At 46.0% G+C, this 26969-nt stretch overlaps 1 protein-coding gene across 2 annotated transcripts in view; it reads left to right on the top strand.

Annotated features, from left to right (window-relative positions):
• Stk35 (serine/threonine kinase 35) overlaps window positions 1-26969 on the top strand; it is a 40926-nt gene that overhangs the window by 2283 nt on the left and 11674 nt on the right. For both annotated transcript variants that reach the window (XR_006849487.2, XM_046433428.2), the window contains exon 3: window positions 12693-13442. Coding sequence is in view for 1 of the 2 variants with exons in the window: in XM_046433428.2 (XP_046289384.1) it covers window positions 12693-13405 (713 nt within the window). In the remaining variant the exon portion in view is untranslated. The remainder of the gene's footprint in view (window positions 1-12692; window positions 13443-26969) is intronic.

Raw genomic sequence — 26969 nt, 5'->3', positions numbered from 1 at the left:
GATCTGTTCATAGAGGAAAAGGAACAGTGGGCTAGAAAAGTGTGAAGAGACTCACTGAGACTGAAGAATCAAGGGGAAGATTAATCTGTCTCAGGGATGGTCTGAGCACTGAGTGATTTTAGGTAATAATGTTTAAAGTAAATTCTGTCCCATTTCTATAAATAGAGAAATTAAGGCTTAGAGGTGAACTTAATTTGATTAAGGTTAATCAGCTTGAAAGGGAAGTTGGACTATAACTCCTTGTTCTTATGTACCTCTCATACTTATGTGGACCCAGCGTGTCTTTCAAGGTCTTGAGTCCTTTCAAAATGAGTAACACTACTTTTCTACCTAAGAACAAACTTTTAAGAGTAAGTAGGATTTGTGGTGGGGTAGGCTGGTTTCCTAAAGTCTTTTTCTTTTTTTCCTTTGGAGCATTTGCCCAATTTTACTATAGAATCCCATTAGCCTATGCCAAGAGAATTCCTTGTCCTGTTTTCAAGTTAGTTGTTTTGACAATGGATTGGATGTCAAACCATATCACCCGGGGCCCTTTTCCAAAATAGACTTATTTCTTTATGTCAGTCCCTGCCCCTTTAAGTCTGAAAAGCCCACCTTTTCCCCAGAGTGAATGCTTTTGTTTTGAAAAGACTCTCGGGATATTTCTTCTTTGCCTGTGATCCAGGAGCTCATCTCCTGTGTGTGTGTGTGTGTGTGTGTGTGTGTGTTGCTAGGGATTGAACCCAGGGCCTTGTGCACGTGAGGCAAGCACTCTACCAGCTGAGCTCTATCCCCAGCCCAGTCACTTATTTTTAAGTCATCCTTTCTCAGGTGTTTTCACCATGGTTAATGAATGTTCTGGATTTCATACTTCAGGACTGTTGTGAGATGTGGGAATTTTGCGTTGCCAAACACTCCCTTACCTTTATTTCACTGATGCCAATTTTAAAACTTTAACCTCAATTTACAGTCCTTGCTTACTCTCCCAAAATATAAATACTTTGAAATTTACCTTACAGCTAGAGTTTTTAGGAATTCCACAGTGATCAGAAGCAGCAGAGAATAGTAGTTAATACCATGGGCTTTGGGGTTGGACTTAATATTCAGTACTGAACTAGTGCACAGGACATGGGACAAGTTATCTAAAACCTGTGAGGAGCATGCCTTTATCCCTAAGGTCATAGAATTGCTGTGTAAACTGGGAATAGCAATAAGTGCTCCAGATAAGGAGAAATTCAAACTAGAGAAATGAAATATTTTGCTTTAGGTCACATACTTGATATATTCCCTTTTACTTATTTAGAGTCTTCAAAATATTTGATTCTCTACAGTGTTCTGGGCTCAGTGAAGAAATTTGCTCAGCTTGTGAAAATGACAATGTTTTTATATATTTATTTTTTAGGTGTAGATGGACACTACACAATGCCTTTATTTTTATGTGGTGCTGAGGATCGAACCTGGGTCCCGCCTGTGCTAGGCGGATCGCTCTACCGCTGAGCCACAATCCCAGCCCCTAACAATCTTTATTGTCTGTTAATTTTGCAAGTAAACGGGTGATATTAAAAGTGGAGAACAAAGATCCAAATATCTCCAGGTTAATTTTCCTGACTCAAGCTTCCAAGATTTAGTGGTCATGATCTGATACAGAGTCCAGGGTTTACAGCCTGCCGATCCTGTCTAGTAATGTCAGAACTGGAGGGAATCCTAGAGATAACCTAATTTCTACTCTGTTAAACAGAAAAGTCCTTCACAGCCACCCTCTGCTCCATCTCCTGCAATTTAGAATGATTTTTTTTTTTTCAAAGAGAATTTTTTAATATTTATTTTTCAGTTTTCGGCGGACACAACATCTTTGTTTTTGTATGTGGTGCTGAGGATCGAACCCGGGCCGCACACATGCCAGGCGAGCGCGCTACCGCTTGAGCCACATCCCCAGCCCTAGAATGATTTTGAAATTAGACCAAAGTATGATAATCTGCCTTGAAGTCTCAGTGGAAGCTGGTGCCCATATTTTTTTTACTGGGCCCCTACAGTGGTATTTGAAGGGATAGTACAACAACTACCCCACCCCCAAAATAATCTTGCTAACTTATTGTGAAGTCGGAGGACTGTAGAAGACTTGCATGGTGAGCAAGATCACTGGACGAAATGGCAGGTTAGCTCATTAGCTTTGTAGAGATCATTATAGAATTTAGAGATAATTAGGAGTTAGAGGAGAAGGTGGGCTCGAGAAAAGGGACTCAAGGGCTAAGGATAGGCAGAGACCAAGTGCAGTCTAATTTACTGTTGGGCCAATAGATTGGTTATTTTTCCCCCTTCAGCTGCCAAGTGAATGTACCAAAGGCATGTCTATAGTCTCAAGAAATTATTTGAAGTATAAATAACCCAAAACTAAGAAAGAAGGAAATTTTTTACAGTGTTCTTGGTCTTCTCCCTATCCTGCTTTGGTAAACTCTGTGCTCACATCTTTCCTTTCTGAGTAAGGACAAACCAAGTTCTACCCAGAAGCACTATGTAAAAACAGAAGCTATAGAGTCAGAAGTCTTATGTCTGATCTGGCCTGAGTTTCACAAGGAAGGAAACTGAAGCTCAGAAAGGAACGGGGCTTGCCAAAAATGAGTTAGTGGCAGCACTGAAACCAGCCTTTTAAAAGGGGACTTTTTAAAAATTTTTAAAACAGTCCTATAAATTACTTGGGTGATGAGTTGGTATCTGTGTCTTTGTTTAGCTTTGAAGTACTTTTCACATAAAAGAGGAGTTAAGGCATCACAATTTGCTTTTATTCCCCTGCTTTCTATTGCTACATGACCCTGTCCTGATTGGACCTAAAACAAAGTTCAAGATCACTACCACTTAGAAGACAGCAGGCAAGCCTGGCTGTCTGTCACAAACTCTGAAACTGTCCTTCTAAATCCTTCTGACAAACAGCTCCCTCCCAGACATAAAGTAAAATCAGGACCAACTCTCAAGACTGATAAAACTAGAAGTTTAAAAGAGCTTATCCCCAACTTTAAAAGATCTATTTCTGCTTTACCAGTTGTTTCATGTGTATGACTCGAGTTTCCTTTAGGTAGCTTGATGTAGGAACTTAGGCCGCTGGGAAGTAGCCTTGCTTGCTTACCAACAGAATGGCTGCTGTGGTCTGGGCTGTGATACTAGAAGAGACTGTGTACAGAACTTGCCCCACGAAGCACTCCCATGCCCAGATGGACAGAATGATGCAGGGTCATGAGTGATGACAGCCTGGAAAACAGGTTCTCTCTCGGAGTTAAGTTTGAGGTGTCGGGGAGCAGGGAACACAAGTAGCTGAGCAAAGAACTAGTGTGGGGGAGGCCAGGGTCTTCAAATGGATGGGGTGCCTGCGAGCTCTTTTACACTATTGAGTGTCTGGGGAAACGTGGGGGCTTAGCAGGGCAGGGCCGCCCCCTTGCCCAGGCTCCTGGAAAGCAGTTCTGAATTCTCTACTGTTGCTTAGGCCTTCAGTTTATAGAGAGTCCCCAGGTAAACTGGGCTGGAAGGTGATCTTTGGCTACCCTGACAGATAAAAGTAGTATTGTAAGTTAATGGGATTTATGGAATGCTGAACTTGGAGTCCAGTTTTAGTCCAGATTTCACCCTGTTAATATGAGCTAAAACTTATGCTGATATGTGCCTGGTACTCTGCTTTATACCTGTTAACTTCATTTAGCCTTTAGAACCATATTTTAAAGTCAGCATTCTGATTATCTTTTTTTTTTTTTTTAAATATTTTTTTAGTTATACATGGGCACAATATCTTTATTTTGTTTATTTATTTTTATGTGGTGCTGAGGATCGAACCCAGGGTCTCACATGTGACAGGTGAGTGCTCTACCTCTGAGCCACCAACCCCAGCCCTCTGATTATCTTTTATAGGTGAAGCAACTGAGGTTAATGAAATGGTCCACTGTGAAACAGCTAGGCAAGTAACCAAGCCAGGATTCCATCGCAGGCATTCTGACTTGAGTCTGCTTTTTTAACTGCTATGGGCTTGACAGCTGGGGCAAATGGCTTAAATTCTGAGTTGTTCTTTTTTTCTTTATTCTTTTTTTTAATGCCATTTTTTAAATGGGCATAATCATACTTAGGAGCTAATGGTTATTGTTTAATTATTTATTCATCAGTGTTTGGGGCACTGCTGATTTCTGTTGGTCTGTCCATGTGCCTCAGCTGCCAGGGACTCTTATGTGCCTCTGGTCTGTTCTTGAATGTCTTGGGGCAACCGTGGATCCTCTTTTGCTACTGACTGCTTGATTTCTATGTGCATTGGGAATTTTTAGGTACCAGCCCCAGGAGATAGAAATGACTCTTACTTAATTGAGAGCTTTGGTTAATTGGGGTTGCATTGGGTAAGGCTTTTTATAGTGCCAACTCTCAAGGAGAGCCCAGCTTCCTAGTAGAAAGCATTTCACCTTGAAGTTAGCCTTTGGTTGTATCCTTCAGACTAGGAACCCTCCTGAGTGACTCAAATTCTGGATCCTGACCTAATTGTCTTTAGTTTACACATTCTGCATGCCTTAGTTACCACACATGGGCTCCTGCTCCTTGTATACTTGACTTAAAGTCAATTAGTGGAAACGCAGGTGGTGGTATTTTATTTATTACAATGAGCTAGACAATCAGAAGGTACGTGACCATCACTCTTTAAAGGGTCAGCTTGCCAGGAGCTGATATAGGGGGCAGTCGGTATAGGAAATGGGTGATATGAGATGATGGGTACCTTCTCACAGGAGGTTGTGGCAGAACGAGGTCTATCTGATCCTAATCAAACACCTGTCACCATATACTTTTCAGTTCTGCAAACTCAAGTATAAAGATCCTTATTTCCATTGGCTCTTGTCACTGATTGGTTGTGGGTTGTTCTTGACATGTTTCACAATGGATAGGTAAGAGGGAGTAGCTGTTCGTAGGCCCCCTTGCTGATCCTCAGCCTCACAGTAATGAAAGAAAAGACTTCACCCGATTACTGTGAAGACAAGGGTCGGGTGAGGGTAAATAGAAAGTCGACTTGAGATCCTGTCTCACTGTTCAGCTTCACTTCTACTTTTTTCCTGTTTTTTTTCTTAAAGCCTCTCCAGCTCATGATTTTTACTTGGTTAATTTTATCCATTATCGAACACCTATTATGGGCACGCAGTATATTGGGGGAACCCTAGGACTTGGTTTCATTCCTCCATGAGTGCTCAGACTAACGGAGGAGATGGTTATGGTACAGCAGATGTGACTTCACTGAAACCTCTGAGGTGTTGTAGGGAACCAGCTGCTGGAGATGTGGACTAGTTGAGGGAAGAGGGATGAATTGTAAAGGTCAGAAATGACCCTTGCAGAAGCCGAGGCTTGGATATGTGGCAAATGGAGAAATTCTTGAGCCAAGACTATTGTGGATTATTCCCACTCTGCTTGGCTGGTAGAGTACACAGTTTAACCAGACCCCCAGTAATGTTCAAGTGATGAAGGCTAGGTCCCCACAGTATTTTTTTTTTTTTTTTAAAGAGAGAGAATTTTTTTAATATTTTTTAGTTTTTGGCGGACACAACATCTTTGTATGTGGTGCTGAGGATCAAACCCGGGCCGCACGCATGCCAGGCGAGTGCGCTACCGCTTGAGCCACATCCCCAGCCCTTCCCCACAGTATTTTTATATTCATTTTTTTCATTTAATCCTCTCCTAAGAAATTATTGTTTTTGTAACCTGATGTTACAAATGAGAAAAATCAAGAATCATCAATGTCAAGTAACCTGTCCAGTATGACCCTAGTGAAGGATAGAGCTCTAGATTTGTAAACAGATGTTCTCTCCAGTTTTTCAGTCTTGATATGCCATTTATGACAAATGTGGTCATATGGGATGACTACCACTGGTGTCCAGAGACCTTAAAATAATCAACACCCAGAAGTTGTCTGCTCTAATGTCTAGGCACTATGCTAGGTGCCCCAGATATCACAAGCCTTACAACAGCCCAGCAGAGGCAGTGTTCTTCCCAGTTTATGGAGAGTGAAACAGAGTCTTAGGATCTTGGGTCATAGTTGGAAAGAAGGGGCCAGAGGAAAACCGTTGATACCAGGCCTGCAGGTTCATTCTTGGCCTCTGTAGGACACTGATTCTTGCCTGGCAACCACTGAAAGCAGATCTATTTAACTAATTTTAGGAAGTAATTTTGGCACACCCCATGGTGTTGACATGGTACCCAGCTGTTTTTATAGTGTCATGGCACAGCCTAAATCATTGAGATTGGGCAGCAGAATTGGTTTCTATACTCATTGTTCTTGGGAAGATGTGATGGGTCCTTGCCTTCAGCTTGTCAGGACTGATCTTGAACTGAATCACTTTAAGATTTTAATCAAAAGCAAGGATTGTCATAACTTACTCAAACTACATCTTTTTCTTAAACATAACTATATAATAGTCTGCCCCTTTTTCCTCTTCACATTAAAACTCGCCTATGATGTGTTATATAACTTTCTCTTTTGACTTTAAGTTTTTGTTGACATATAACATGACCCTTGAAAGCATTCAGCCAAGTGGCAAATACCATAATTAACTGTGACCATTCTTAGATATAGTTGTTTTCGATTACTTTTATTATGCTATATGGATTACTAGTAACGGGTGTCCTTGGTGTTTAGGGTGTCTTGTTGTTGGTGGAGTTTTTTGTTTTGTGTTTTAATTTGGGGGGGTACTTTTGGAATAAATTCCTAGAATGAAATCTTATTTATTTTTGCTACTGTGGATTGAACTGATGGTGTGCTTTATTACTGAGCTACATCCCCAGCCCCTTTTCTTACTTTTGAGATAGGGTCTCATTAAGTGGCCAAGTCTGGCCCCAAACGTGCCTCAGTCTACTGAGTCTCTGGAATCTCAGAGGTGCACAGTGTGTCTGGCTAGAATGATGGCGGGCTGGGTTCCAGGGATTGAACTCGGGGTCACTTGACCACTGAGCCACATCCCCAGCCCTATTTTGTAATTTTTTTTTTTTTTACAGCAACTAAGGGTCTCACTTAGTTGCTGACTGCCTCATGTTGCTGAGTCTGGCTTTGAACTTGCAATCCTTTTTTTTGCTACAGCCTCCCAAGCTTCTGGGATTGCAGGGGTGCATCAGTGTGCCTGGCTTTAGAAGGGGATTTTTATATCAAATAGATTAAGCATTTTTAATACTTGTGATACATTCTACCAAATTGCTATCATTCCAACACATTTAGGTCAAGATCATAATTGTCCCCTAAAGAGAATCTTCATGTTGCTATTTGGACCATCAACACTAGGGCCTTGATGGACATCAGATTCCTCTGTGCATGCATGAGTCTACCTAGGAGCTTGTGCCAGCAGGGGAATCGGAATGCCCAGGTATGAGATTCTTCTGGGGCACTAAGAGACAATAGTAGAGCACCCTGAAGGTCTACGCTGTGGAAACTAGGTCCTGCCCCTCACCAGTCATGGGACCATAGATGGGCAAGTTGCTTATTTTTTGAGCCTTAGTTTCCTCACCTATAAAGAGGCGTGTAACTCAGAATATATGGGAGTGTGGAGTAGGAAGAGAGGATTGGCCAGAATACTCTTTTTTCCATCAAATGAGATGAATAACTAAATTCTGTTGATCCTAAACCTCCAAATCTCTCTCATAGCCCTTCGTTCCTTCTCTCTTGCCTGCCCTCAGTTCTGGTTGGAGAACCTCCTGACTGCTCACCTATCTTCCATCTCTAGCCCTCATGCCTCCGGAGAGAACTTGTTCCATTGTATCTAAGTCGGAGACTCCTCTTCACGTTTGTTACCATCTTTGAAATGAAAAGTTGACTTAGTCCATGGTATGTCATAATGTTGTCAACAGCCTGGAAGGGCTTAAGTGGCATATCTAAAATTGATGACTTCTTAGACTCAGTGAGCAATATATTTTTCTAAAATAGATTGAGACTTTTGATTCACTTCCTGTTTCTTGGCATCTCCATCTGCCCAACACTGCGCTCTTCTGACTCTCTGGACTCCTGTGTCCCTAGCTGTGTCCCTTCCTTGGACTTCATCCTGGAAGACAGCTGAAGAGTCTCTTTAGTTGTTCTCAGCCTGCCTTTCTCTCCCTTTCTGTCCCCACTCCTCAGGCAGAACTGGGCCTTGCTGGTTCTTATAGTTGTAGACATCGTGCTTCTCCCAGCCAGCAGCCTTTGTAGGGGCCGAGACTGCATCTTAACTGTCTCTCATCTCGGGCCTGATAAGCCATGTGTGCTCAGGAAATGTTTGAATGGAATAGATGAGAAACTGGACATCCTGCCTCTGGAGGTGCCTTGGGAATTGGCTTATAAACTCCAGGGTGTTTTGTATCTCTTTTTAGGAGGTGCTTGCTTTTCCAAAGCTCACACTGCTGTCCTCACGTGGAGCCTGCTGGCCCAAGTTTCTCAGTAAACAGGCCACTTTTTTTTTTTTTTTTTTGCAGGGGGATACTGGGGATTGAACTCAGGGGCACTTGACCACTGAGGCATGTCCCCACCCCTGTTTTGTATTTAATTTAGAAACGGGGTGTCACTGAGTTGCTTAGCAGCTCGCTTTTGCTGAGGCTGGCTTTAAACTTGTGATCTCCTGTCTCAGCCTCCCAAGCTGCTGGGATTATAGGCATACGCCACTGTACCCGGCCACGCAGGCCTCATTTTATTGAAAGATTTTACTAATTTATTTGCACCTGCTTTGGTTTGTCTTAGTGTTTTCTCTATCTTCTTATGAACTATGATGTAGAATGTTTTGAAATATAAAATTATTTTGTGGCCAGCTGCCATCAGACTTGAGGGAACTATCCCAAAGGTGAGCCTGCCTCTTTAATCAAAGTACATGACTTGGTTCTCTGCAAACTGGGAGACAGCCTTACCTATTAGATGGACTTGGCTGTGGAGGCTCAGATCCTACCCAGCCACTCCCGGTAGTGCTCTTGAGCAGGTACTTAGCCTTTCTCACCCTTTATTTCCCCACCTAGAAAATGTGCAGTACTCAGTGAGATGAGGTGGCTCATGTAATGACATTGTAAAATAGTGTCTGAAACCCAGTGAGTACTCAGGTTCATTTCCTCAAATTCTTGTTACTTACAATGTAACATTCTCAAATGTTTTCTCCCTCTCTAGAAAGGAAGCTCAACTTTTTCTTTTTTTGTACTAGGGATTGAACTCAGGGGCACTTGACCACTGAGCCACATCCCCAGCCCTATTTTGTATTTTATTTAGAGTCAGTGCCTCACTGTTGCTGAGGCTGGCTTTGAACTTCTTATCCTCCTGCCTCAGCCTCCTGAGCTGCTGGGATTACAGCATGAGCCACCATGCCCAGCAGAAGCTCAATTTTTAACTCTTAATTCTCCCTCCCCCTCCCCACTGCCCTAGTACTAAGGATTGAACCCAGGGGCACTCTACCATTGAGCTGCCTCCCCAGCCCTTTCTTAAATTTTTAAAAATTTCAGAGACAGAGTCTCACTAAGTTGCCAGGCTGGCCATGCATTATAAGAGTTACCTATTCCAATTGTCCATCTTGAATCTGGGAAAATAACCGCAGGTGAGGATGCGGACCCACTAGACTCTGAGATATCCTGAACTAAAATTTCATTGATCACCTGACCTCCATCAGTCCCTGCTCTGACTGATGGACCACTGCACCATTTTGGTCTTTTGGAATTGGTGTCATTTCAGAATCAGTGTTCAGTAATCCCCGATAGCTTGACAATTTTCTCTTTTCCAGTGCACATTTGGTAAATGACTGTAGGTCCCTCTGGGAGGTTGGAGAACTAAGAAATCTAACCCCCTACCTCAGCATTTGCAAAATGAGCTAGCATTTCTCATGGCTGAATATAAGTTGAGCCACAGGTTGTTCCTTTATCTGGTCTAATTTAATAAAAATTAAAATAAACTAGGGCCTTGGCTGGCCAGAGAGAGAGATTCCCTGGTAAGTCAGGCAAGTGTAGAATGGTTTTTGGGCTGTCCTTAAGGTGCACATTCACTTATATCTTAAGGACTTGGTTCTGAAGGCTTGTTTGGTGGCTGTAGTTAGCAATTCTGGCATACATTTGACAGAGATGGGGGTCTTTTTAGGTACAGGGGTCATCCCAAATAAAAGCAGCCTGAACTAGTTAGCACATAGATCTCAGTTGTTTACCCCCCCCCCCCCCAAGAAATATGATGGAATTATTCACTTCTGGTCTTCTACCTAACATGTGAGAACTTTATTTTGTGGCTTAGAACCCTGAGATTATTGAAATCATGACTTCCAAGGCCCTGGTTGGGGTGGGTGGCAAGGAGGAGGTTAGTGATGGTCAGTGAGTGATTCCTTCAAAGTGTCTTTATCCTCTGCAAAATGTATTTCATATGATCTGTGACTTTATTCGTGTCAATTGTGCACTATAGGTGAATTCTCAGTTTGATCGATGAGAAGACAGAGCCACCAAAAAAGACTTGACACTCAGGTTCAGAGACCAGGTTTCTAGCCATTTTCTTTCTTTCTTCTTCTTCTTTTTTTTTTTTTTTTTTAAAGAGAGAGGAGAGAGAATTTTTTAATATTTTTCAGTTTTCGGTGGACACAACATCTTTATTCTTATGTGGTGCTGAGGATCGAACCCAGCGCCCGGCGCATGCCAGGCGAGCGCGCTACCGCTTGAGCCACATCCCCAGCCCCTCTAGCCATTTTCTTTACCTCACTTTTCCCTTAAACTAAAAGTCCACCTAGCGAGCCAGTGGGTAGAGTTGGGGTCTGCACCCAGACGTGCTTCACCACAGAAATGCACCACGTGTGGGGTGCCGTCACCCTGGCTTGCTTCACCATAGAAATGCACCACGCGAGGGGTGCCGTCCGTGTCCCCTGCTTCCCTCTGGTCATAAGTAGCCAGGAGGCCCAGGCAGGCACTCTGCCTGAAATGAGGGCTGGAATTCTAACCTCTTTCGTTCTTCTGGTGGGCAGCTGTGGGGCTCCAGCTTCTGAAATAAACCCAAGGCCCTTGCGTGTTCAGAGTAGTTCTGTCTCTGGGACAAGTAGCTGGGCTCCCAGGTTTTCCATTCTGTCATGGATGCCATTTCGGCTCCTGAATGTCCAACGTTTCCCTTCCCCACACGCAGCCCCTCCTTCAGCATCTCTTGAGGTTGGCTCACTCCTTAGAGCAGGGCCCTCAGTCCAGGGGTCCCATCTGCCCCACCTACACACTAACTTCAGGCACTTTTTTGAGCCCCCCCCCCCCACACACTTTTCTTTCCCCAGATTCTTGTAACCTAGACCGACATTATGGTCTGTTTGGTAGACTTGTTTTCTTTTTTCCCCATCAGTTGCCATAGTTACCAACTTTGTATATAAAATAATCATCATTCCCCACCCTTCATTCCCCCACCAGAAGTTTCACTGTTTTCTGATGTGGCCTTTGCAAAAGGAATCTGATGACCTTTTAATCTTCTCCTTTCTGGCTGTACCACCAGGAAACCATACTCTTCTTTTGCTTTCTTTCTCCAGAGTCTAGATGGATTGGGGCTTCAGGTCCAAACACTGCTTCATTTTGCAGTGTTTTTAGGTAGAGAGCCTCAGCCTGCTTGCCAGTGACCTAGAAAGAGGATTATGAGAGGGAAACAACTGATATTTAAAAAAAAGGAAGCCACCTGCCCTAGACTGGCACTACCTGTATTACTTTATGAGTAATATAAACAAATAAATTATATAATTGTAGGGAAAGTGAGGTATGTTAGGGTCAAAACCTAAAGCTTTTGTCAAATAACCAAGGTTCAACCTGGAACTCCAGACCTCTGGCCTTGGTAGGCCACGTGCCTTGGTTATGTCTGGTAATGTCGGGGCTGTCTGGGGTGGCGTGAAAAGCAGCCTCTGGCAGAGGAGGTGCAGCTCCTGTCATTGGGAGGATGGCTACATCATACTGGGACTTGTTTACCCCCTCCTGTGGTTCATTTCTGTGTCCATTGTCTGTGCCCTCTCAGCATAGTTACCTTCTTACTTCCTCTTCTGATCCACTGTCTGACCTTTAAAGGGTAATTGGGGTCCTGTCCCTTCTGACTCCTTCACCTCTGGCAAGGCCTGCCCTCTCCATTGTTGATGGGGTTGACCTTCTGCTGACTCACAGCTTCCAGTGGTTGCTGTCCTGGGTACCTGCCTCCTTGAAACTCGGCTTTGAAGAGCCAGGCACGTGTTGCCTTCCTGATTTGTACTAGGTGTACGGGGCTAGCAGAAGACACTGCTGGGCTGGAAGGGGCTTCTGAAATATTGTGCCATTCTCCCTACAACAATAGAGTCCTCACACAAAGAAGGGAGGGGCATTTGCCTGGTGTGGAGTAACAGTGATGATAGAAGCAGGGAACGAATGCTCTGTAGCCTGCTCCCGTGCTTTACCTTGTCTCCTCTTCCCAGCAGCCCTGGGAGGTATGAATGCATGATGCTCCCTGTTCAGAAAGAGTGAAGGAAAAAATGGCTTCCCAATCAACCATGTAGCAGTGAACCTGACTGAGCTCCTACCCAGGCCTCCACACCCCAGGTGCTTGACACCTGTCCCTGCTCCCTGTGCCATCCCTAGACTTGCCCTGTGTGGGTAGAAACACTCCTCAATGTCTAGAGTTGGCTTGGTGCCAACAGTTGGAGAATTGGAGGAGCTATTTGTCACACTGTCTCTCTTAACTTTAACGTAGTGCATTCTTTGGTTCCAAAGTGATGTGAACATGTCCATCTCACGCTCTTTCCTGTCCTTTGGTTTAGGAGAGAGGATCTTGGGCTGTGCCGAGGAGCCCTGCTATCTCTGGTTTGTCATGGAGTTCTGTGAAGGTGGAGACCTGAATCAATACGTTCTGTCTCGGAGGCCGGACCCAGCCACCAACAAAAGCTTCATGCTACAGCTCACGAGCGCCATTGCCTTCCTGCACAAAAACCACATCGTGCACAGGGACCTAAAACCAGACAACATCCTCATCACAGAGCGCTCTGGCACCCCCATCCTCAAGGTGGCGGACTTTGGACTGAGCAAGGTCTGTGCTGGGCTGGCACCTCGAGGCAAAGAGGGCAATCAAGACAACAAAAATGTGAATGTGAATAAATACTGGCTGTCCTCAGCCTGTGGCTCAGACTTCTACATGGCCCCTGAAGTCTGGGAGGGACACTACACGGCCAAGGCGGACATCTTTGCCCTAGGCATTATCATCTGGGCAATGATAGAAAGAATCACTTTCATTGACTCTGAGACCAAGAAGGAGCTCCTGGGGACCTACATTAAACAGGGCACTGAGATCGTCCCTGTCGGTGAGGCGCTGCTAGAAAACCCAAAGATGGAGTTGCACATCCCCCAGAAACGTAGGACTTCCATGTCTGAGGGGATCAAGCAGCTCTTGAAAGATATGTTAGCTGCTAACCCACAGGACCGGCCTGATGCCTTTGAACTTGAAACCAGAATGGACCAGGTCACATGTGCTGCTTAAAATTCAGGGCTGAACATCTTGGGTGTTTTTAAACTAGGTGAGTGCTCTCTTGTCATCCTGGGCCCTGGGTGGGCTCTGGAGAATTGGGGGGAGAAATGAAGGGTTGGTGAGAAGTAAGGGCTTGTTATCTCCCCGCAAGTCTTGATGAAGAGATAGGTGGGATTGTTGGAGACGAATTGGGAAGCATAGGGAAGTCTCTTGAGGATGTTGTGGGGTTGAATTTTATATGTTCTTCAGGAACACCCCATCAAGTAATAAATGCAAAAGAGCTATAATACTTCAGGAAATAAGCATGGCCTAATCCTAACCCTCCAGTTCACACATCCAGTTCTCCAGTGTTTAGATCTGATTGTGGTCACAGGTTACCTAACTGCTCTTCTCACTGGTCTTCTAACCAGTGAAGACTAATTGATCTTCTGCCCTTTGCATTCCATGCTGGTCTGAGCATCTCCTCATCATACTTGAAATATGTGGTTTTCAGTGATCTTATGACAGTACATTATATAGACCATAATTTAACCATTCTCCGACTTTAGATAAAAAATAGTGTCTCCATTTTAGACACTATAAAGAACATAGTAATGAATAGTCTCTTTATTTTCATACCAGGGACTGAGCCCAGGGTCTCCCTACATTGAGCCACATCCCCAGCCGTTTTTATTTAGAGACAGGGTCTCAGTGAGTTGCTTAGAACCCTGCTTATTTGCTGAGGCTGGCTTTGAACTCGAGATCCTCCTGGCTTCTCCTAATCACTGGGATTATAGGCGTTCACCCTGCTGGAAGTCCCTTTCTTGTTCAGCAGAATTACTGTGGGTTCATTTGTTGATGCTGTGCTGGCTCTGGAGTAACATGATAAGCAAAATCAAACTTTCCTACCTTCATACAACTTTAAGTAAGGAGCAAAGCATTGATCAGTATTTGTCATAGTTGTTGGTAGTGAATGCAGGAAGCATTAAGGGCAGTTGACCTCTAAGAGGCAAGAATAGGGAATTGGGGGTAGCAGGGAGGATCCCAGGTGGAAGGATCAGTTTCTGCAAAGGACCTGGTGCCAGAGAGATCCTGGCACATGAGAGAGACAAGAATAATTTTGGTTAGTGAGGAAGAACAGGGACCTGCCAGGAGAGGGAACCTGTGACGGAGGTTAACAGGTAGAAAGTCCAAAGTTGTGTGCCCAGACTAGAGTCTTGAGGAGCTGGCAGGGGAAGTAGATCAGAAATTGACCTCTATGAGGGGGACATATTCATGTGCCATTTCACTTCACTTTGACAACCGTGCAAGGGGTTAAGTGGTTATCTAAGATCCTACTAAGTTTACAGCAGGGACGTGCTACTCGAGCAGCCCCACTTTCTCCCCCTTTAAAGTCAGTGTGGAAATAAGCTGTCCCGGACGAGCTTGGCGATGAGGTGATGGGGGCTAGTGCTAGTCCCAGTGGGTCACAAGGAAGGAGCCTCCGAACCACTCAGCCCAGGCCTCCGTCAGCCGAGTCAGTCCTACTCTCTTCTTTCCTGTCCTCTTCCACCTGATTTCTAGGTGGAATTGGTTTGAACTAAAAGGAACTGGTTAACATCAGTGAATATATTTTTGAGCAAGTACCTAGGTTTAATGCTTCCATCCTCAGAGTGCCAGGCTAATTTGTCTGTGGCTCATCGAGTGAGAGGGTTGCATTCCCAAAGTGAGGCCCATGGTCATGCTATATTGGAGACCGGGGGCTTGCCAGCCAGTGTTTGAACTGCATTTCATGCTGTCACTTCCCATGGAGTGCTCTTTGCACTCCATGCTGGTCTGAGCATCTCCTCATCATTGAGTTTATATTTTACATCTCGGTTTTTTTTCTGCTTTTGAAAGCCCTCTTAGAATTCTTAGTTTGCCCTTGTATAGGAGGAACACTGTCACTGGAAGTGGGACCTAAATTTGGGTTAGGATTGTGAGGTTGTCACAGCTAATTGAGATCAGTGTTCCCCTTTGGTTATCCACACTTGGGACTCGAGCTGCTTTACAGGGCAAAGGCAAAGTTTTCACTCCTATTTAGGAGTGATTCCCTCATCAAGAAAGAAAGGTAACCTTGAGAAGAGGGGAAAAGGTTCAGAACTTGTTTACAGGTGAGTATCCCAGGCCAGCCATTTGGTCAGTTCATTTTGAGGTTCTTTTTTTTTTTTTTTTTAAGTTTTCGGTGGACATAACATCTTTATTTTATTTTTATGTGGTGCTGAGGATCGAACCCCAGCTCCCCGCACATGCCAGGCGAGCACGCTACCACTTGAGCCATCCCCAGCCCCACTTTGAGGTTCTCACAGCTAATTAGTACTATACTGGTGGTGCCAGTTTCACTGGCCTGACTTTCCCTTTGCTAGCCGGGCACTTGGAACTGTGGGCTACGCCTAAGTCTGTGTGACTAGAGCTGAACTATGGTGCTAGAAGCTTCCCATTCGTTGACCCATAGATGAACTGGATCTGGCTGGTTAGAGAATCAGGCTTGAGCTGAAAACATTGAATTCAGGGCCCCACCTGAAAAACTGATTTTATTCACTCTGTATTTATTAGGAAACTATCGCCAGATATCATTTCAGGCACAGACAGTACTTTGGTGTACAGAATACATTTTTACAGTTGAGTTTATATTTTGCTGAGAAAACATGCAGTAAATACAGGTCATCTGAAGAAGGCAGCAGTGGAGGAGGGAAAGAGAATGTTGGGAGGTGGGTGGAATGTCAAGGTGAGTCTCCTTGAGACAGTGACCTTTGAGCAAAGGTTGGGAGTTGAAGGAGGGAATTGGATTTCTTGAGCATCCCAGACAGAAAGACTACAGCCAGTATAAAGACCTGGCAGCCAGATGGTAGCCAAGAAGCAAGGATTGGAAAAGAAGATGCAGAGGTAGCTAGGAGTCAAACAGCGGAGGCCTTGAAGGCCATGATAGACATTTTTGCTTTTGGTGTGGGTGAAATGGAAAGCTGTTGGGGTGTGTTGCTGTATGATGCCTCATCTTTTGAAAAAGAGTATTTCGCTGTGCTAAAAATAAGCCATGGGGGGAGCAAGTGAGAGGATGAAAGGATAGTCCCCTGCAATCCAGGTAAGAGATGATGGCAGCCTGCAACAGTGGAGGCCAGGAGGGGATGATTGGATTTGGGGTCTATTTTGAAGTCAGAACTAACAAGATTTCCTGTGATTGGATATGAGGTCTGAGAGAAGGAATTAAGGATGGCTCCAAGGTTTAGGCCTAAGTAGTTAGAAGGATAGAGTTGCCATCAAGGGAATTGGGGAGACATTGGGGAAATGGGTTTGGATGGAGAAAGTTGGGTTTAGTCCTCCGCAGCTTGGCACACCATTTTAGAATTCAAGTACTGACGTAGAGTAGGGAGTTGGCCAACTCTGGAGTTCGGGAGAGGAGTCCGGAGGACTACTCTAAATAGTGGCCATTGGTTAAAACCAATGGCAAACAGGAAGCCATTGGTGATCTTGGTCAGTTTTGGTGGAATAATTCTGACCCCTAACTAGAGTAGATTTGAGCAGGCATGAGAGGGTTTGGAGATAGAAAATTGATCAGTTACTCTCAAAGTTTAGGGAGTAGGCTCCAGGGAACTTTTGTTTGGAATTACGAGTGGATATTTGTTAAAAATTAAAACTGAGAAATGTTATTAAATGTCACCCTTGAATGAATAAATAACATCATAGCTAATATTTTATGAAAAACATTTTCAGAAACATTTAGTAAGTAGTAAGATACTTTTATGTGTCTGCAATTCTCTTTAATGTCTGCCTTAGTAGTCAGCTGGAGGGCTGGGGATATGAGCTCAGTTGGTAGAGTGCCACCTGCCTTGCAAGCACAGGGCCCTGGGTTCAATCCCCAGCACCACACACACACACAAAAAAAAAAAAAAAAAAAACTAGATTCACATTGGCTTCTACAATATAATTGTAGTGTGACATTGCTTCTCATGCAACTTCTGGACAACCTCATTGTACACCTAGGAGACCAAGTGAACAAAGCCAGAAATGTCCTGTTATTATTTTTAAAGGCTCAGCTGCACAGACAAACCAGAGAACCATTAATAAAGATGGCTTTTTCTGGGGAATTTTGCTATGAATAGGAGCCAGGAGGTGGGTGGTAGCTAGAAAACTAGAAATAAGGAGACTATGCAAGGTCCCCAAAGAAGGGACAGAACTTGTCTGTCCTGATTTCCTAGCCAACTTTCCTGTTGGACTTGTCACAGTTCAAACTAGCTGCATATATTAAGGACACTTGACCCCAGTATTGACATGAAGAACACCTCAGCAGCCTAAGATTGCAGATTTCAGAGTGACATTTTAGTCATGGATAAATGATTATAGCTTTTCACAAAAAGGATTGAAAACTTGCGTTTTCCTTGAAAGGATTGGGTTGACTTGGGACAGTATAGGATTGAGTCTTATTTCTGTGGTTTACTGACTGTGTAGCCTCAGGCAAGTTCTTTTACCTCTCTGGGTCTTGGTTTTATCATCCCTAAAATAGAATTGGTCATGTTTATCTTATGGAGATTGTTGGAGTCACAAGAGTTGTGACAGAATTGTCTATAAAACGTGTAGGTTAAGTGCTATGCAGTAGGTTTCTGGATAAGCACTGTGGCCTGAGGTGGAAACACTCCATTCCCCTCAGAAGGCCCTGATGTTTAGTAGCCTTGCTTCTGGGGATTACTGAAGAACTTTTCTTTTAGGACAAAGCTGTATTCAGGGCCACCGTGTCCAATTACTTGTTCCAAAATATTGTATCTATTTTTAACTACTATGTAATGATAGGTCCTATCTCTCCCTTTTGGATGACATTTAATAATTCCTAATGGATCTCACCAGCCAGCCACAAGCCTTACCCCAATCCGGAAGCCAGCCAAACTGATCTTCCAGGTGCCACCGCCTGCATGTTACTAGGGAGGATGTTGTGGGATGAGGGACACTGCGTTCATGGCCAAGTCTGCTGTCCAGTATACAAACCTCCCGTTACTAAGGCCTTTTGAATCCAAGCCCTCAATGACATCTATTTGGAGTAGGCAGCTAAGAGCTGCCGAAGGAAATCAGATGTTCATGTGACCTGAAGGGTCATAGAAAATATTCTTTGCTTCATGTGTGATCTTGGTATTTGTCTAGCATTACAGGAAGAAATCGAGCATAATATCTTGTCATAGGTCACATAACTACGAAGAGGCAAAGCCTAGACTGGAACCCAAGTCTGAGTCCTTGGCTGAATTTGAGTCCCTCATTGAATTCCTAAATCATGTATAAATTTTAAATGTTTCGTGATTGAATTCATAAAGAGTTGAGCATCAACTAGACTGAATTCCCTGCACACCCAGCTCCGGATATTCTGAGATGAGTGACAGAGATGTGAGGCACTGGCACTTAGTAGGTTTCCTGCAGGAGGTAGTTTCTTCTACTTAGAAGGTTCAATCTGTTGCTAAGCCACCAGGTAGCCTGAAGGAACGCATCAGCCAGCAAGCTTCCAGGAAAGGTGTAGCTACAAGAAGCCTCGGTCAGTGAGTGACTGTAGGCCCCAGAAGCTAATCCCAGCTTAGTCTTGAATTGCCTGGGGGGAAGGGTGGCAGGAGGGACATGCCACCCTGTGCCCTAAAGTAGATTATTAGACCCTTAAGAACAGTGGCTTTATTTAAAGTAGAGAGATCCTTTGGAGGTCAGGGGGTTACATATCTATTGATTATCAGTTCTCTGATCCAGGCCTATATAGAACTTCTGAGCCTTTATTCCCTGATCTCTTTTGAAGCCCTGTCTCTACAGTGGAGGTCACAGCTTTACCTGACCCTGTCTCACTAGCACTTCACACAGCTGTGCCAGGGGAGAGGGACTGAGACAAGACAGTGTTTGGTTTTCTCTTCTCCCAGGAAGTTGAAGCTCATCCTGCAACTGTGAAGACCTTGGTGAAGGCTGGTCCCTTGGGGTCTTGTCTTTACTGGTGTTTTACAGAGACGGATCCCTGGGGTTGTGTCTAGTAGTGTTTGGAGTCTCGCTCTCCAGGTGGGAGGGCTGGTGTGTCCATAGGCCCAGGCAGCTCTCCCGGGGCCGCTGATGCTGTCTCTTGATGGTTGCTGCTGCATCAACAGGAAGAAGCTGAGCTGTCAGTTATGTAATGGGGCTGCTGGCCCCTGGGGATCATCTGTCCCTTGAAGCTCTGCAGGACATGAAAGCATCTGGGAGGGGACAGGCCTGCCCCTGGGCTGTTGACAGCAAAGCCCAGATGCTGCTCACATTCTCTCTCCCTGGCATCCTTGGCTCCACACCGCCGAGACTGCATCCCTGTGGGCAAGGCAGAGGGCATGGAATCATCCAACTATGAGCAGAGTTGCCTGGAGGTTCAGGGCGCCTTTATCTCCCACTTCCTCTCACCCCAGGGACCCAGAGACACTCCCCACTTCTGGTTACCAAAGCCTGCTTCAAGGGTCCCCTGACTCGTGGGGGCAGTAGCCCTGATTTTTTTTTTTTTAATCTACCGCACTCGTTAAACTCAGCACTGTACTCTTGTTATCGCCTACCATCTGCCTAACTGTTCTGTTATTTGCTCTCATTCTGCAGATATGGAAGCCAAGAGTCACTTTCTTAGGGTTTCGAGAGTCAGGATTTGATGCTAGGTATATCTGACTAGAGATTCCATTCTTCCTTTTTGCCTCCAGCAGTCTCTTGGAGAGCACTTGTGATGGGTTTGTACAGAGGCAGATGGTGAACCCACTGACAGCCCTGTAGGCCTAGTGCACAGGCTGCTGTGGGTGTCCTCTATAGTCTGACAGCTGATGATAGCCAGGCACACTGCAAGACCACCAGCCATTCCTTCAGGGGAGGTGAGCCTGCAAATGAAGCCCCAGACATTGGCGGGGGATGCAGAGCTGGGACAGTGAGGCACCCACACAGCCAAGGTTCCGGCAGCAGAGAAGGGAGAAAACACACAGGCAGACAGAGGTCAAAAATGACCAATAGGTACCAAAGCACACTCCCAGCTCTGGAGGAAAGCATGAGGCATTCAGGGAATGATGAAAGTATAGGACCTCCTGCCACTCAGTCATGAGGAAGGGGCTCATGAGCAGAAGCCATCTTAGTTGTCTCTGGTCCTCAGGCAGAAGCCTTTTCCAACGAAGAGGTTTTAGTATCGGAGAATTGACCCCAGAGGAACTTAACCACATCACCAGCACTTTATATTTTTTTTATTTTGAGACAGGGCCTTACTGAGGCTGGCTTTGAACTTGCTATCCTGCCTCAGCCCCCAGAGCTGCTGGGGTTATAGCCATGTGCCACCACGTCCTGCTCAAGGAAGAGCTTTTAAGGTTGATGGGGAACCAAAGCAAGGTGGCAGGAGTTGCTGTGTTTCTCGCTGACAGATCTTCAGCCCCCTCATTGAATCTTGACTAATACAAGGGAGGACATCAGCTTGCTGCTGTGATAGATGGGCCTGCCTGCAGCCCCAGGGTGAAAAATTCTGGGGCCAGGTCAACAGAGGGAAGCCTTTGGAGGAGGTAGGATTTAGGGCTGGATTCTGAAGGAGGCTTGCTGGTGCCTTGGAATTGCCAGGTGAGATGTGAGGAGGTCATGTTTCAGGGTGCATCCTGTGGCTTTGTTCGGCTGCAGGAAGAGGTGGCTGTTCTGAGTGTAGAGATGGGCTGTGGGCCCAGGCTTGGGGAAGAGTGTCCAGGTTTCTGTCTCCCTAAACTAGGGCAGAACACAAGCTCCTAGCCTCTGTTTTCATTTCCACTAGTGAGTCCTCTGGTATTATGAAATCAGAGGAAATGGAGACCTGCTCCAGCATTTCTGGGGCTCAGAGGTATGGCAGGCCTTAAAACTGCCAACCAAGTTTAAAATAAATCAATACCATAAAATACTGCAATGAATTTCTCAACTTTAAAGGAATTTCACTTTCAGTGAGAGGTGCCAGGGGAAAGCTATAACTCGGCCTGCATCATACACAGGTCAGAAAGCATTCGGTATTTTGTTTCTTTGTTAAAGAAAGTGATGTCTGGGGACTTGGGAGGAATGGATTAGAGCCACCCAGGCACCCCATAGTGTACAGTGAGGAAGATGGAAATGCTCCTATTTTCCCAGTCTGCAACAACTGGTCTCACCGTGCGGCCAGAGCAGTTGTTTTCAGAATTCAGAGGCTTGGTGCTATACCAGCTTTGGTGTATCATGTTGGATTTTAACATTGATGATCTCTTCTTAATGGGAGAATGACCAAGTCGATGCAAGCCAGCTGACTCATTCTGCATCTCCTTCCATCCTTGGGAAAGGGACACCCTTGACAACTACATACAACACCCTCCCCCTCCCTTCTTGTTTTCAGACATGCCCTTCTAGAACACTGAAGTCTGGGGCAAATCTGAGGCATGGGGTAGGAGTATTAGTGCTGTCAGATTTTGGCAGACTGCATGGGCATTACCAGCACAGCCCAGCCCCTTGTACCAGACATAAAGAGAACTGGAAGTCACAAGTAAAGAGTCATTTGTTGTTAGTAACCAGATTGCCTGCTTGGATCTGGTGAATATTTGAAGGGAACCTTTGGTTTGCATGGGGTAGCAGAAGTACGTTTGAGTCTACCACACCCCAAACAAACAGCAGGGTGACTTTTACCTTTAATAAAACTTGTTCTGGGGCTGAAGCCAAGTGCCTAAACTGAAATCCAGATGTCACCACAGATACAATCCAGAGGTCCTCCTCCCTTCTCTACCTGGAGCATCTAAGGGCCTGGGCACCAGCTTGGCGTGGCACAGAAAGGCTTCAGGGAGTACTCAGCTCCTGCCTCTTGAGTGTATCCTGTAGCAGTGCCACAGCTGTTGCTAGAATCCAGTTTCCCATCTCCTAGAATGAAGTTGATGCCCTAGGCAGACTAAATCGGAGTCTTGTGCAGCCTTGACCCTGGGTGAAACGGAGCTGAGGTTGGAAGGATTGCTTCTGATTCGCTGGTGCCAGGAACCCCGGGTGTCCTAAATAAGGGGTTTTCTATTGAATAGGTTGAGATTCTGCCCCATTATTTGGACAGCTTCAAGCCATTTCATACTTCTCACTTGATTCCACTCCCCAACAGTGTCTGCAGAAAACGCCATACCAGTGGTTTTCAAACTCTCGTCCACAGACCAGCAGTATCACCTGGAAACTTGTTCAAAGACCTGTTTCATGCAGCCCATCTGGGGAGGGGCCCGTGTCTAGCCCTTCAGGCATTGGTGATGCTTGCACAGTGGGATCAATGCCTCTGCAAAATAGCAAAGGCAGTGGGCCACCTCTTGTGGTGCAGACCCTTGCTCTCACCTTTTGCTTTGAAAAGCCTGGAGCTAGGCCTAAGAGGGCTGTAAAGTTCTGACCCTGACTTCTGTAGTTTCGTATGTTGGTCTCTAGTTACCTAGCCCTGTGACTCTGGCGTGGTCACTCCTACTCTCTGATCTTGGTTTCCTAATTGAGAGAACCAGGCTACCAAGGACCACTCTTAACCCTCTTCCTCCAGCTCTGGCATGTTCCTCGTTCAGGGGTGTTCATGATTCTAGGACCTGGGACAGTTTTCTTTTGTTCAGCATGCCTACCCACCCCGCCAGCCCCCTCTCTGTGAATTTGCCTTTAGGCTGAGGCAAGGCCCTGTGGCCTCCTCTTGGGAGGAGGAGGAGGAAGAAATAATTTAACTTCTCCATGGGCTTCCCCAGCTTTGGGAAAGTGAACTTCCAAGCCATGGTAATGAGGAACCTCTTAAGGTGATCAAAGGGCAAGTACCAGTAGGATAATAAGAGGATCTCTGGGAGTCTGCTGAGAGGAAGGGAATCACCCCTAGGGAAAGGAACACATGGAATGGTGAAGCACTGATGCGATGCACAGGTAGGACCTAGGATTAGACATGGCTTTGAATCCTGGCTTGATTCACGAATTGAGCACCTGCCACATCAGGCTTGGGTTGAGGAGATAAGGTTGTCCCTGACCTCTGTCCACTTAAACCCTAGGCAATCTCGAGGCCTTGGAGGCCTCATTTGTAAACCAAAGTTTCTGACCCACCGAGCTGTTGCTAGCATGAGGATTAAATGGCACCCCAATGTGGAGCAGAGGAATCCCAGGCACATGACTGATGCTGAATCCTGTCCTGTGATGCCAGTTCTTGTCCCAGCTGGAAGTGGAGACAGACTTAGCATCTCGAAATGTGTGCTCGTTCATTGCCTCCCCTGTTCCCCTTGCTAATAAAAGGAAAAACACCAGAGAGGGTCCATTATTCTGTTCTTTTTGGGGGCGGGGGGTGGACCAGGGATTGAACTCTGGGGAACTGAGGCACTCAACCACTGAGCCACATCCCCAGCCCTATTTTGTATTTTTATTTAGAGACAGGGTCTCTCTTAGTTGCACAGCACCTCGCTTTTGCTGAGGCAAAAACTGGCTTTGAACTTGCTCTCCTCCTTCCTCAGCTTTCCAAGCCGCCAGGATTATAGGCACGCGCACCCGGCCCCATTCATTCTTTGTTGATTGCTACGTACCATGCACTATGGTAGGTGCTCGTAATGCATTGGTGAGAAAAACAGACATGGTCCCCACCCTGGAGGCACATAGTCTCCTTAGTTGGAGAGAAATGTCCTAAAGGAGTACTGCTTGGGAATGGATGAAGAAATAGCAAAAATAGGGGACTAGCCCAAAGAAAGTTTCTTTGAGATGGTGCCAATGAAGCAGACCGGAGGATGATGCCTCTGCTAAGCAGAGGGAGAGGAACACAGGAGCCTGATAGGCCAAGCTTTGAGGTCACTGTAAGTGATTGAGCAGCAGTTTGCACCGCAGACATGTGTGGGTGGAGGACATCCCTGGCTGCTGTGCGGTGTGTAGAGCTGGAGGGAGGCCAGGTAGTGATGGCAGAGGGCAGTGAGGTCAAAGTGTGTCTGGGGGGTTCCTGAGGGACTGTCAGACTCACCAAGTGAGGGAGGGGTAGGGTAGCTCAAAGATGACTGTGGTCTCTGGCTCTCACTGGCTGTGGGGACAGAACTGTAAGAGCTCCTGACCACTGCAGAAGAGGTATTTGGGGAGTATGGAGGGTGATAGCGCAGGACACCAATGAAGTCCTCCTTGCTCCTGCAGGTGTCTGTGCTGGGGTGTGATCAGCAGGGTCTCAGAGGGTGGTTGAATCTCGAATTTGCTGAATGGAGGGCACCTTCTCAGCATGATGTGGCCTCCGGGACCCCGAGGCTTCCTTCCCGGCCTTTATTTGGTGGCTACATGTAGTGTTTTGTTCTTTCACTTGTAATCCAAGTGAAGGTGACTGTGTCTGGCTCTGTGTTTTTATTTGCATATGCACTCTGCTGTGATCAAGAATCAAGAACATGGCATTTTGGTTTTGTATTGTTTTGATTTTTAGAGCCCAAAACCTGAGCAGGGTCTTGTCCCGGCAAAAGCCTGGTAGTTCTGCCACGGGAGCCAGCGTCTGGCTCTCTTTAGTTTTTGAATAGTTATATAACAGCAGGACCATGATTGCTAGCTGTAAAATTGATTTTGAGAGTTACTTTAATTTGCATTTGGGAAATACTTTCTATTTTGGGTTAAGGAAAGGAGTGCAAGGGGGGAGGTGGAGGGGGAAGGTCTCTGGGTAGCTGCCTTCAGGATGCTAAGTGCAATTCTAGGGCTGAAGGTGTAACCTTAAGTGACATCTAGCTGGTGGGGAAGGTGTTCCAAGGTCACTCCTTCAGCTCTTCTTCCACTCCAGTTCCATTCCATGGAACCCAGGAACCCCTGAGTGTTTTCAAATGAATACTGAGCCCTTGGTGCTTACTTGTGGTCCTGCGTCCACTGTTCTTGTTTCTGCACAAGACCTGCGCAGACTGCAGTCATGGTGAGGCATGAGAGGAGGGGTGAGGGCATGACAACCTTAACTTGCTGAGCATGTGGTATTGTTCAGACCTCTGCTCTGCTTATCTTGTTAAACCCTCACCTGTGTCCTGGGTGTCTCAGCCCCCATACTCCCATTCCAGGGAGAGGAAGTGCTACATGGCCATTGAGGGTCAGCTCAGGGGATAGAGGTCAAGCCCAGGCTCTTTTCCATTGAGCTTCCAAAGAGAGACTATCTGGCCAGCACTGTCTCTCAGGACCACTAGGAGCCAGGAGGATGGCATGCTTGCAAGTGAGGACGACGTGTGGGCTGAGATGTTTCACTGTAGGTGACCTTGAAGAAAGGAGAACAGGCATGGGAGGCTAGCAAGGAAGTGGTGCGGGTGCAGGCAGAGCAGTGGGAATGTTTGAGAGTGGATCCCAGGGTGGGTTGTGCAGGGCTGTATTTTAGGACGGTGAATGAGTAACAGAGGGGAGATCACACCTGGCAGAACACATCTCCAGAAGGTGTGAGACTGCACAGCCACCTTGCAGAACGTTAAAGTTCTTCCTTCAACTTCAACTGGATAGGATGATCTGAGCACCATGTTCCCATGGTGGTATCAGGGTGTAGGGGACTTGCTGTTGAACCTGATGGACCGCAAGCCTAGGTTTACACAGCCGCTCTGCCCCTTACTGGCTGGGTTAGTCGGGCAAGACATCTGTCTTCTCAGGGCCACCATTCCCTGTCAGAAGTGCGGGCTGTGCGCACTGTGTATTCTGTCTCCGGCTCCAGCTCACACACAGAAACTTGGTGACGGTGGATCCATGCGGCAGCCTCACCTTGCTATTTTGTTTTTTGCCAAATCCTCTTAAGCTAATCAAGTGTTTTCGCTTTGTTTCTTCTCCCTAACAATTTGTGGTACCCTTTTTTCCCCAGGAGAGCCCCAAACCCCTTAGCACGTGCCCGCTGAGTTCCCCGTGGCTTGCTGGGCTTCGGCCTTGTTGCTGTAACCAGAAGTCCATATGGTCTCCTCTTGTCTGGACCACTCTGTGGTCACAACCTTGTTTGAATTTTTCCTTTTATAACCACAAATTGTCCTGTCCCCATATGGAAAAGTGACCTCTCCTCTAGCTAATAACGGGGACTTAGGCATCTTCCTCCTGGCATGGGCCCTTAGGGTAGCTCCCAGGATCCCTGCCTTCCCTAGGGCCCTTTCTCTGCTAATCAAGGCCACCGCAGCTGAACCCAGCTCCGTGGGGACCCGGGGAGACCGTCACAGTTTTTATTTCAACCCCCCACTTAATAAGTTGAGGAGGGGAATCATTAGGGTATCCACATTACTAACTGCCAATTACCAGGGCTGCTTCTAGGGACAAAAAGTTCTCTGCTGGTCTTGAGTTCCACCCAGGACCTGTTTACCAGCTGAGGTGCTTAAGGGAAACCTGGGCCCCAGTGCCTTAGCGCCTCTGGTTTCTCAAGGCCAGAAAGACCAGGTTTCGGTGGGTCTGGGTTCTCAGACCCAGAAGGGATGACCCGGTGCTACTGCTATTACCATGGACACCTCCAAATCTGGAATCTTCGTCTTGCCCAGTGATGACTCTTGTGCATTTGGTGAACTTGGTAATACCAGCATTTCTGACAGTATGCTCCAGGGAATCAGACTTGAAGTCATGATATCAGCGGTGGTGATGACATGGTCTAATGATGTGACTAAGTCTCCTTGCCTGAGAGCTTCCACAGTAACCACTCACGGTCAGTTGGCATAGACCTGTTCAATCCCCA

The sequence above is a fragment of the Marmota monax genome, unplaced genomic scaffold (genome assembly GCF_021218885.2).
Source record: "Marmota monax isolate L192 unplaced genomic scaffold, Marmota_monax_Labrador192_F-V1.1 WCK01_AAM20220418_F8-fsc00014, whole genome shotgun sequence".
NCBI lineage: Eukaryota > Metazoa > Chordata > Mammalia > Rodentia > Sciuridae > Marmota > Marmota monax.
This window is presented reverse-complemented; position numbering and strand designations above follow the sequence as displayed.